We start from the raw sequence: 12,553 nt of genomic DNA, 5'->3' as shown, positions 1-12,553 counted from the left end.
GAACCCAGCCCTGCCTTCGGGGTGAAAGGCTGGAAGGAACAGGCCTCTGGTGACAGTCACCTGGAATGTCCACCATGGGTTCTTTTCGTAAGCCAAAGCAAATCTGCATGATTTGAAAGTCCATTGCCGGTCCCCTCCCTCCCCTCCAGCCAGCCGTCTTCCTGGAGCTGCACCCCATTACATCCTGCAACTTGGTGCTAATCAGCCTTCTGTTTGGCGGCAGACCTTAAGACATCTGTAGGAACACACGGCCGCGGTAGGCTTCAGACCCTGGCAGGAAGGCTGTGTGTCAGGACGCCCACCTGCGATCCCACCACTTGCCTCAATTCAAAGGCCTCAAGGTCAGCGGGCAGGAGGACCCCCTCCCTCTGGCGGTCATTTCTAATGCTGATACACACTGATGGATGGAAGCCAACCACGTGGGCGACCCTCGGAGCCTTTCGGGTTGTTACGCTGGGTGATTTGGTTATGGCTGCGTACGCTAATGCACTGATATATTTGTTTTGTAAATATGTATTATTTATACAGTGCTCCTATTTCCATACTCCAGCCCTGATGCACCAAGACGCACTCTGCTATTTATTTATGGGGTCCTTGTCGCCACAGGCCTAACAAGACGCCTGTGTGTGGTTCTTGCAGGTTTGCAACAAACCGAAAGTGGTCGGCTAAACAGCGCCTGCTCTCCATCCATCATGGTCAGCGGCTTGCATTTTAAGGGGCTGCCCGTAAACTTGGTTTAGCATAATACTGTACATCATCTGTGGTGGAGATGACCCGGGACACCAGAGAGCTGGCGACCCGGAGAGCAGGAGCCGTAACGCTCCATACCCTGGGACGGCGGAGAGGCTGGAAGGAGATACGGCTACCCTGGTTCCAAGACCCAGAGAAAGTAGAAAAAGGAAGGGGCCTGGGAGACAGCCTTGGGGCAAAAGCAGGACAGAGAGGGTGGAGATCACTGGACCCTATTTCCTACTCTGTCCCTCAGCAGAACTTTCACCCTGGGCTACAGAGGGCGATGGCCACTGGCCCTGACACCGAGGTGGTCACGGATGGCGCCTCAAATCTCATCAGAGCACGTTGGCTGGAGGAAGAGAACCGCAGTGTGTGTCCGGCCTCATTCATTCTAAGGAAGGACACCAACAGCTCCCACGGAGAGCAGCCAGCAGATCACCCAGATCTCTCAAATCTTTCCCTTCTCTTCACGGCCATAATGGGTCTGAGGTCAGACGCCCAATAGCTCCTGACTGCGAGTCAGCAGCCGCATTAGCAGCTTTCCTGTTCCACCTTCTTCCTCCCCTACCCACGGGGGCCCGGCGTCCATCTTCCCAGATGCCATTCCCTCAGACACAACCCTCACTGGCTCCTTGACACCCACAAGATAGATTTCAAGTTCTCGTGGCCCTGCCCACCTCCGCAGTTTGGCTCCCAGCCCTCGCCAGGTGCCCCCTGGCCTCCTGTTTCCCCACATCAGCCCTTCCTCTTCTCTGAAGATGCAGCCTCTCCTGTCTTTTATGTATGTCACTCTCTTCACCTGGAATGCCCTCCTCCTCTGGCTCCACCTAATATAAACTTCCCATTCGAGATCCACCAGGAATGTCACCTCCTCTGAGAAGCCTGCCTAGGTTTCCCGAGACACTTTACGGCCCCTCTCCAGTCAGTACACTTAGGTCCGTTAGCATTTCTCTTTCCATATTGTTTGCAGACTGTCTCTCCCAGACAATGAGGGCCAAGGAGGCAGGACAACATCCCGGGGCCTGGGGCAGGGCTTGGCAGCAGGCATGCCTCATTATAAGTTGAATAAGTGAAGGAAGGAATTAAAGAGGGCATGAAAGAATAACTCAGAGCCCTGCCTGGCAAAAAACGTCAGGGTTTTTAGCCACAAAGACAGGAGGGCAGCAGGGGAAGAATTTTTAGCTGGTCCTCATGGCTTGGGAGAATGGAAGTGTTTGGTAGACAGCCCTGGGGAAGAAGCTTCTCTCCCGCACCCCTGCACCCCAATCTGTGGTGAGAATGATCCGCTGGTGAGCACACCTGGAGGGTCCTAGGGTCCTGGCTTCCACTGACTACTTTAGCCCACCTGGCCTCTCCAGGCATCATCCTGTCAAGAGTCAACCCACCGTCCCTCTGCAAACTGCTCTCTGGAAAAGTGCAAGCTGGGATCCACCTAGAAGGAGTCCGGGACTGGGGCCTGCCAGGGAGGGCCAAGAAAGTAGCTGTAACCATGGAACCATATGGCTGATGGGCAGCAAATTCTCAGAAATTCAGTTTCAACTGCTTCCCGGTAATGTTAATCCCATACCACACTTTGCATTTCAAGTGGGATATAATCAGCAATCCCCTGGGAGAAGTCCCTTTTATACATTCTGTTTCCGTACTTTTATTACATTTTAAAATTCTCTGCAGTATAAACAAACAAATGCGATACAATATTCCAGAAGACAGGGAACGAAGCAGACTGACAATAAAACGAAGTTGGGCCAAACAATAACCTAAATGAGGGGCACGGTCAGTGCGATCTCAGATCGCGTGTGCAGGAGGCTGGCATGCACCTTTGCTGCCAAGCTGCCTCAGGGTCAGAGGAGCTGGAGGCCAGGTAGGAGAAGCCAGGGCTTTGCCTCTGAATCCATTCTCCCAGCCAGGGGATTAGAGTGAGGCCCCTGACCATCCTGAAAAGCGGGGTAGTCTAGACCCTTCCACACCAGTCTGGGTAAGGTCCTGTGAAACAAGGCAAGCACCTACTGGGCACCCTGCCCCATGCCAGCGGGCATCAGGAGGGTGGAATCACCGTGGCTTTGCACACCCCTCCCTGCCCCCACAGTGCTAAGGAATCTGGAACTCTGTAGGTTTATTTTGGGGGAGAGAGCCAAGTCCCAAATCTAGGCAGTGGCTGGGAGCTTTGACCAGGAAAGAGGAGGAGGCAAAACAGAGTGACGTGACCTCCACGGCCATCCTAAGCCACACTACTGGAGCCTAAGCAGGTCCCAGGCTACTGGCAGCTACAACCAGACGCCTCAGGAAGCACGTGTGAATGATAAGGGTCCGATGAGAGGGGCAGACGGAAGGGAGAGCCCGGTCTCCAGCGTCAGACTGACCTGGTTTGGAATTCTTGCTCTGCCACTTACGGTGTGACCCTGGGAAAGCTGCTTAGCCTCTCTGAGCACTGGCTTTTTGGAGATAATAATAAGCATGAATCTTACAGGACTGCTGAGCAGATTAAGTGAGGTGATGCCTGTCCGAGGCCCGAGGCCCACACCGTGGCTCCGCGATATTATGAAAACCAACCCAACCCATCTGACCCCCCCTCCTTCCAGGGCCACCACTCCATTAGTCCCTGTCATCCCTTCCCTCTGGGCACAGCCAGGTTAATAATTTACCTAGTTCACACAGGTGCTTAGGGACTGCTGGGGGACAACAGGACAGGTGGCTCCTGGCACAGCACTCCCAGAGCCATGGTGGGGGGACTCCCTGCATGGCCCCTTGATACCGAGTTGATTCTCCCAGAGGATCTTGCTTGTGGGATATAATTTATTTTCAATATTTTATGTTTTATTTCCCCTTCCCTACTGTGATAAACTCCCTACCTTTGGCACAGAGAATTCTAATCTGAGAAAATGCCTCCTCTGGTCTCGCTGAATCAGATTTCCTGCTCTTGTCCTGCTGGGCTCAATATCTTCCTGGCAGGGAGCTGGATTCCGAGCTGCTCTGGCGCAGGCCTTAAAAGAAATGCTGTTTTTAGGCTCTGGTCAGTCCCTTGGCAAAGAGGCCCCGCTGTCACGCTGCTGGGTGGGCAGAGACGCGGGGGATACAGGCGGCCTGTCACCCAAGCATGGCACTGCACGTGGGGGTTTAATAGGGAGCACAGGCACCACGGAACGCCAGCCAGCCCTGTGTCCGGGTCCCCCCGCTCTGCTGAGCTGACCGGCTGCTCAAGGGCGCAAGGAGTGCTCCCACTTTTCCCACCTCTTCTGTGACTCGCCGCCTTTCAAGTCTGCGCTCACTCTCTACTTGGTCATTCCCTAAGCTCCCCCTGGGTGAGTCATCTGTGCCAGGCCCTGTGAGGCGGCCAAGGTCACAGAATGGAGGCTGACACTGTCCCTGTACCGGGACAGTGTGTCAGGCAAGGGGATGGCACTGATGCCGAGCAGGGAGGGAACAGCTCTGCTTGGAGGAGTCAGGGAGGGGTTCTGCCGGAAGGAGCTCTCGAAGCGGCCCTGACAGGTTGATGGGCTTTGTCAGGAGGAAGAGAAGAGGAAGGATATTCCTGGCAGTGGATAGGGTAGGAGCGGATTCACGACCCCAGCGTGGGGTCTGGCCTGGGGCAGATGCCCACGATGAGCAGTGAGATGAATTATATAAACTGTGTGCTGGGGACAAAAGGATGAGACTCTGTCCAGGGTGGAGGGGCACTTAGCAGGGTCTTGCAAGGTGGGAAGAACTGGCCTTGATGTGGAGGACAACAGGTACCTCCAGCCCAAAAGGGGTGTGGGCAGGGGAGCTTGGAAGGGGGTGACTCTGGAGGGGCCCCAAGATTTGGGTAAGTTCTCTGACCAGGTGAGTCTGTGATCAGGGAGGGAATCCTAGGGACAGTTACACTCTGGGGAACTGAAGGGCCTGCCTATCTCAGCGCTTGCTGATGTTTTCTGAGGCCCCTCTGCCTCACTGACCCCTTGAGGACAGCAACATGCGACCCTGGAAACAGAGGGATGTTGGGGTCCACTGGGCTGACGCCTGGGCAGAACTGGGGTGAGGCAGCTCTGGGGGAGGCCCACGACACACTAAGACACGGGGCAAGAGAAGCTCAAGAGGAATGAGTCAGAAGCGGGTACCGGGGCCACCAGAACAAAGGTGCCAAGTTCTCAGCACAGAGCTGGGGTACAAGCCCGGGCTCTAGTCACAAGCAACGTGGCTTTGAATCCTGACTGTTGCTTCTAAGCTGTACCAAGTCTCTATCCTCTCTGTGTCTGGCCTGTGTCCCCCTCTGCAAGGGGAGATGCTACCTGAGGCTCCCCTCGGTGGCTGAAAGGACTAAGTGGGCTAACACGTGGGGCCCGCCTAGCACGACAGCCGGAGCTGGAATATGTTTCTCTGGGTCTTGGCCTAGTGCCGGGCACACGGTGAGCAAGTCATGCTCATGCTTCTCCCATGACTGTCCTTAGACCACCCCCTGCCTGGCATGTAACAGGTGCTCAGACTACCGCTAAAGAGCTCAAACCGTCCTAGGGGGTGGGGGCTCAGGGAGGGAGCCTGGCCCCCAGGCCTGCAGCTGACGCAGCACGTTGCCTGTGAACCTGCATTTTCTCCTGGCCGCAGACACCTCCCAGGCCACCTGCGGTGCGTCAGGAAATCCACCCCCAGTGATGAACTCTCCGGCCTTCTCAAGCTCCCAGGCATGCCTGGCTTAAGCGGAATTCTCTGGAATTTTCCACTTGTTCCGAATTTCCAGAATCTGAGTTCTCCCTTTGGTGGGCAAGTGTTCCCTCCCAAATCGAACGTGTGCACCCAGAGGAGCAAACCCTGGCCTTGTGAACCTCTCAGTGGAAAGCTGTCTCTGGGCTAGCCTGGGCTCTGAAGAGGTGAGTCCACACGGATGGACAGGCCCGTCAGTCACCCTTCCCAGGCAGACCTGACAAACCCACCAGCAATTAGGGACCTTGCTGCTTTTGGAATGGCAGCGAATGAGTCGAAACAACTTGGGAGGGCCACCCCACCAGGACTGAAGGCAGAACAGCCTGTGGTCACGCTGCGGCTGGCAACAGCTGGACTGGAGCCAGAGGGGCTGGACTGGGGGACCCACCACCGTAGCACCTGCCTTCTCACGCGCAGACATGGCTGAGAGAGCAGAAAGAGGGGCGATGGAAAAGGGGAAATAGGATTTGGAAGTAACAGGGTTTTAAAGAGCAGTGGGCAAGGGCTCTGCTTTGTGGACTGCGAGAGCACGGCTGGTGAGTAAGACCAAGAAAATGACTTGGGACCAGCGCTCACGATGCTTGTCACATCTGGTGCCCCAGCGCGCCCCACGGCCTCCCGCGCCCACTATCCTAGTCAGCCGGGAGCTCGGGCACCTGCTCCTTCTGGCGCCATCTCCTGGCCACGCTGTCAGCCCCTGGTCCTCTGCTCCAGGGTGTAAGCCCGGCTCCGATGAAGTGTGGGTTTTCCCACCAAGAGCTGCAGGGAGCTTCGTGTGCTGGGCTGCCAGGCCAGCGGAGGCAGCTGGGTCACTGGCCGACTGACAGCTAGCCCTTCTCCGCCTCCCCCTCTCCCCGGAGAAATACACATATTTACCAAGGGCCTACGGGCAGCACTTGGTTGAACAGAATCATGGAACCATTGCAACAACTCACGACAAGGATACCATTATCCCCACTCCCCAGATGGGGAAACTGATTTCACTGAGGTTAGTTCGTAACAGCTAGATAGTCACAGAGCTGAAACTGAATTCCACAGCTGCCCGATGCTAAAATCTGGGCTTTCCCTCTCTCCCACATTGCCCCCCAGAGACCACTCAGCATCTGCTTTTTCAGTAGTTACATTTTTGTGGGGGACGGGGCTGTATTTTCTTTTTCTGTCTCCATGAATGGGTGTGTGTGCCCCTGCACAACATTCTGACCACACCACCTGACAGCAAGTTTCAGACATCCTGGTATGTTGCCCCTAAATGATTCCGTGTGCATTTCCTAGGAATAAAGATACCCCCCCAAACCCGAATATTAACAATTCCACCATACGTAGACTAACATCCCAGTCCATCTTCAAATCTGCCAACTTCCCTATGAATGTCTTTAAAGCTTAAAAAAACCCCACCATAATCCAAGTTAAATTAATACTTTGCATTTGGTCATGCAGCTTAGTCTCTTTTATAGACAAACTCTTTGCTTTACACGATATAATTCAGGGGACACCAGGCTTTTCCTTCCCTTGCCTGCTCTCTCCCTCGCTCCCCTGCCACCTAGGTCAACCCATCCTGGGGATGTGGGCAGGTGTCCCAGTACTCTGCTTCTCTCCCCGCCCTCCCTTTCCTGAGGCATACAGGACTAGACCTTGGGAGTTCATAAAAACATGAACTAAGAGGATCTAAATTCCTACAATACAAAGCTGTTTCTACTTGGACATAAAACCCTTATTTATGGAAAGTGATTTGGAAGTGGTTTTTGGCCACTAATGGAATATTCATTTTTCTTCTTCACATGAACAGATTTATAAGCGTAGCAACTGAAATAAAACCAAGTAACTGGCTGGACACAGAGCATGTACTTAAACAATAATCAATCAATTATTAATCAATTTAAAAATCCACATCAATAATAAAACCTTAAGACGTTTACTGCCTGCCAGTTCAGCGCCAGGGCCTGTGGTAGACTTTCCAGAGGCTCATATTCTCACAGGGGAGGACAAGCCTTAAAGAAATAATGACAGGCTGTGGGAGATGCATGGCATGTGCCAAGCTCTAAGGGTAGCATAAAGACGGGAGCAGCTAGCTCTCCCCAGGGGAGCCTGGGGATTTACAAAAGGGACCTGCTCTGAGGCCAGAACAGGTGGACCATGAAGGGCCTTGTGTGCCAAGCCAAGGATGAAAAGGGAATGTTTGGGGGTGGGGAGGAGCAGCGAGGTGACCAGGCCACTCGTGGATCCCTTAAGTGGACCCCGCAAGGCCAGGTGGGGTGTGTAGTGGGGGGAAGTTTGGAGGGCAGAGGCCAGTCAGGAGACTGTGGAACCGTCCCGCTGAGTGATAACACAGCTTGAACCACCGCCGTGAGGGAAGCCATGGAGAGGAGAGGACCCAGCGGTGTCCAGGAGGCGGAAGGGAGAGGCCATGAGGAGAGAGTGAGCGCACCCAGGCTTCTGGAGAGACAGCGGTGTCGTCCACTGAGGTGGAGATGGCGGGTGAGGAGAGAGTTTGGTGGTGGGGGGGTGTATGTCAGATTTCAGATTCGAGGCTTGTGGTTTGAGGTGTCTGGGGAACACGGGAACGTCTGTTGGAGATGTCCGTGGCTAAACTGAAGGGAATCGTGTGTGACTTCCAAGCTCAATGGGGCAGAAGGGGTTTCTCAAGGCACTCGGAGCCAAGGGTGCTGAGAAGGCATTTACTGGCTGGGCAGCTTTTCCGGCCAAGTGTGAGACTGGCACTAAGTGACCCAGCTCATGCTTGTCAGGCCAGAGCTCTCCATGTGCACAGATGAGCAGGCAGCCATATTCCAAGAGCTGTTCCTGGGGGGTGGAGCCAAACCCCTCTGTCCCAGATCTCTGGGAGACATGACAGTGCTTAGTTTGGGCTTCGGTTTAACTGGCTTTTCAAGCTTTATGTTAAAGAGATTCAGAAACCTTGGCTCCATTGGGAGAATGTACATTTTGGAAGCTACCAGATTGGAAGGCAGGCAGTTACCTCGTCTGCAGGATCAATCATTTGGAGGGAACACAGGAAGGGGGCCCTGTGGGTTTACCCTGAAGTTTCTGGGGGAGCCCTATGTTCCCACTTCCTGAGGAGGCCTGGCCGCCGGCCAGGCACGCAGCACTGCCAGCATGTAGGCGGGACCAGAGGCCAGTCACTGGGCTCCCGCGGTCAGTCAGGTGGCCCTGGCCAGGGGTAGGGGGGTCGCCCTGAGAGGCAGAGCTGCTGCTGGTGACGCAGCGTCAGTTATAGCTACCGGTTCAAGCTCACGTCTCCCACGCCTGTCTCCTTGTTAGCACAATGCGTATTGTGCTTTCTTCCTCACTAGCTGGTCAAGACTCAGTGAGACAAGCAGAGATGTGAAAGCACCTGGCGGCCCGTCCACCTTATTAGATGCAGGGAGCGTCTGCCTCTCCCGGAGGTGTTACCTCTGCTCATCTCCCTGAAGAAGGGGTCGAGACAAGAGGTTCTGGCTGAGGGGTGAGTGCAGGACACTGCTTCTTCAGTCTCCACACCTACAGAGAGGAGGGCATGTCCACTCCCCTGCCCAGGAGAGAAAAACACAGGGCAAGGAGGGGTCCTTAGCTTCTCTCTGCACCCCCTTACTCACTCCCGCCAGGAGAAGAGGAGGGCTTCCCTGAGCATGTTCTGGGCTCCACGGGCCCTCGGGGCTCCCTCCCACGGAGCGGCCAGTCCGGGGCCCTGCTGGGTGCTGCCTGCAGCCGTCCCCTGCTCCTGTGCGGGCAGCTCCGTCTCTGTAATTGTGAAGTGAAGTTTTAGCAAGCCCATCTGGCCTCAGGTCTAAAACAGCATTCTCCTTTCAGTCTTATCAGTAAAAAAAGGCTGGCATTTTCCTCTCATTTGTCTATCTCCTGGGCCTTATTTCTCAACTATTCCGAACTTGGGAGGGGAAACAAAAAGAGTTATTTAAAGCCTCTCCAAACCTAAATACTTTTCAAGGTAGGAACAGGCATTCTCAAGTTATTTGAGATTTCTGAACGCTTCCCAGAAGCCGTGCAGGGGCTCACTGAAAATCTGTTTTGCTCGTCTGGAACCATCAACAGTGATCGCGAGCGCCGCGTGGTGACACGTGTGCCTGTTCTAGAAAACAAATGAACTATTCGTGAGTTCAGCTGGTTGACAAAACATTTTTTAATGGTAGGGCCCAACCTGGGGCTGCAGAGAGTGGTCCTGGGGGTGCAGGGATGGCCTCTGAGGTGCCCCAAGTGTCCCGGGCTCACCTCACTTCCGTTCTCACCGCTCTGGGTTGGACTGTGCATTGGCTGTTCTGTCTCCCTCATTCTGCCCCTTGTAGGTCCCAATACATGGATGGGCAGATGCATCATTAAACGGAAGGGGTGGTCATGGCCTCAGAGGAGGAAGCTGCCATGAGGCAGAGAGACAGGAGAACACCTTCTCTCCCCCGGCAGAGGCAGCTCTGGCCAGCGCCCCACACAGCTGCGTCTGAGGGGTCCCACACAGGCCCCCGCTGGCTCCCTGCCACCCCCCCACCCCGTGTCCCCACGAAGGTCCCCTGGCTGGCGACACAGAGCACTCCTGGGATGTAATAACCACCTCAACAGTCTCTGTCCCCACTGGAGAGCTCAGTGCTCTTAAAGAATAAGATCCACCGAAACGCTAACCCAAGGCAAAGTCTTTCTGAGGACATCGTCGCTGTCTGGCTAGTTCAAATTATCTCGCTGGATGCACTGGCTTTCACAGACATCAAACAACTGAAATCCCTGCTTGGTGAGGGAGCTGGCGTGGGCTCTGTAGCTAGACTGTCCTAGGTTGCTGTATTGGCTACCGTGGCCCTGGCCAGGTCCCTTTGGGTCCCTGGGCTCTAGCTCTGGGTCCCTAAATTGCAGCTAGTGGTCCCTTCCTCGAAGGGCTAGGGCAGAGATGACACGCTTTCCCAAAACAGAATGCGTACTGCTGGGCCCCCATGAGTGGTTCAGGCGACGTATGGATTGACACTTAAAAAGATTTTTTTGATAGGCCTTAGGAAAAAAAAAAAACTGGACTAGTACGTCAGGCCTGTGATCCTGTCAACGTCATTACTTATCATACGACTAAAGCTGGTACGGATGTCAGGTCTGAGTCTATTTAAAGAAAAACAGCAAGGAAAAGAATAGCACAGATGGTAGGAGGGTGTGGCACAAATTTCTGAAAGGGAACTCAAAAGACTGTTCTTTGAGGATCCTAGAAGTCCCTAAAACTCATCCCTGCCAGTAGTAGGTGCTCTAGAAACACTGCTGGTTCCGGTCACGGGCTCATCAAACCGGGCGGGCGCCAGGGAAAAGCGCTGAAGGACAACCGAACACGGGGGGCGAAGCCAGCCGGAAAGAGTTAAAAGAAAGGGGTCTGCGGTTTCCCTGGCCCATCCCCCCTGCAGCTAATCTGTCACCTAATGAAGAAGCGGCCGGCACAAGTGAGCTGGCTGGCAGTTCACTTACAGCAAACTGATTAAGAATGTTCAACCAACAGCAGACTGTAGACCTTTCCAGAGAAAATAAATAGAGTGTAGACTGTATGCAAATGTGTTTGTCACTTTGACAGCACGTCTCAATTAAGGCATCTCGCGGCTGTGGGTAGGCTCTGCTGGCTGCAGCTGTAAGGCAGAGCCCGCTGCATGGCTGATACTTGGGGCTTGACCTTAATCCGCATGCATGCATTAAAAAAAAAAAATTCCTGCCTTCCTGTATACTTGCATAATGCTGGCAGCCACGTGAGGGAAGTGACAAACGGGGAGAAAAAGCCACTTTCATCCTCTCCAGTTTACAGACCTGTGAAGGCACAGACAGCTCTTATTTCAACAGAGTTTGGGGTGGCTTTTTTAATTGTTTATCCCCCACCCGCGTGCGTGCGCGCGCACACACACACACACGCGCACACACACACACACTCTTATTCTGCATTTAGCTGGGAATGACATTAAAGCATCTCTACTTCTTGCTGAAATGGAAAGAAGGTTTTTCTCCATTTCAAATAGGGCCTCCTTTTTTGTGTTTCGAAAATGGAATGTTTAACACCATGAAATCCCTCTCCCCCGCCCCCTCTTTCTCTGTAATGGGCTTCAAACTCCAGCGAGGGGCTCTTTTCATGGGAAGGTTAGTGTGTGCAGGAATGAGGACAAAGGAAAGCAGGAAGCTGGCTCTGGAATGCCATGCTGGTTACAACCGGGGCTGTGCTTGCAGCAAACTCCACCAGGAAACCAGGGTACAGATTTCTCCAACAGGGCCTGAGCCCCACAGAAGGCAGCTCTTCAGGGGTGGAAACACAACATCATCCAAAAGAGAAGCACGGACCAAGGGAGTACTGCCCCGAGAATGCTCCTTTCTCGCACTACTAGGTTTCAATTCTTAGAACGTCCTTTTTAAGTGTAAAATCCAAAAGAGGGATGAACCTCCCCAAGTTTAAGATGTATGAATGCATTATCTGAAAACACTGATTACAGAGAAGATTCTCATGTGTCAACAAACTCCCCCCTTAACGTAATAACCCAGAGCAACCATTTCATTAATTCTCTTCATTTCTAAAGAGCTCAATGCTGGTACACAGTAGGCACTTGATAAATGTCTGTTAAAAACAGGGCACTTAAAATTTATGTTTTTAGATCCTTTACGTGATGAAAAAGCAACAGTATTTAAGGTAAAATCATAAAGACGATTTTAATCATGCTCCATCTAATAAATGGCTCAAGAATCAAGTGATTTAAAAATAAGGAACGCTGCAAATGCTTGTCACAGTCCCATCTTGCTGACAGCCATTTTCCACAAACAAAATAAGTATGACTTTTGCTCATCAAGAGAGTCTGTTCGAGAGAAATCGGGGGCAGTGTACGATCTTTTTCAGCTAAAAACACAACCATGGCTTGGAAATAGATTTAAAAATTCAGTTTCCATACAGAATGCAATGTTTTACTTAAAGGGGAAGAAAAATCAAACAAATAGACAATTTTTCCAATGCTCGGGTCACCAGAAATAGTTGGTGAAGGAATTGGATCTCTCGAAGAGTAGCGCGGGGGTTTGCTCTGAGAAGCACGACTCCCAGTATTGATTTTCAGGAAGTACATTAATAAAGAACTCCTAATTGATTTTTTTTTAAGACTTCGCTTGTTGCCTTTTATTTGAAGGTGCAAAGAAGGGCCTGGGATGCTAAAGTGTT

At 52.9% G+C, this 12,553-nt stretch overlaps 1 protein-coding gene across 10 annotated transcripts in view; it reads right to left on the bottom strand.

Moving 5' to 3' along the window:
• DENND1A (DENN domain containing 1A) overlaps positions 1-12,553 on the bottom strand; it is a 495,826-nt gene that overhangs the window by 36,773 nt on the left and 446,500 nt on the right. For 7 of the 10 annotated variants that reach the window (XM_044264938.1, XM_044264939.1, XM_044264941.1 and 4 more), the window contains one exon: positions 3,582-3,713. The exons of the other annotated variants lie outside the window; for them this stretch is intronic. In XM_044264938.1, the coding sequence (XP_044120873.1) occupies positions 3,582-3,713 (132 nt within the window). The remainder of the gene's footprint in view (positions 1-3,581; positions 3,714-12,553) is intronic. 10 annotated transcript variants of the gene reach the window in all.

The sequence above is a fragment of the Neovison vison genome, chromosome 9, assembly GCF_020171115.1.
Source record: "Neovison vison isolate M4711 chromosome 9, ASM_NN_V1, whole genome shotgun sequence".
Taxonomy (NCBI): Eukaryota; Metazoa; Chordata; class Mammalia; order Carnivora; family Mustelidae; genus Neogale; species Neogale vison.
The sequence above is the reverse complement of the archived record's forward strand: the minus strand, read 5'-3'. Positions and strand labels throughout refer to the sequence as shown.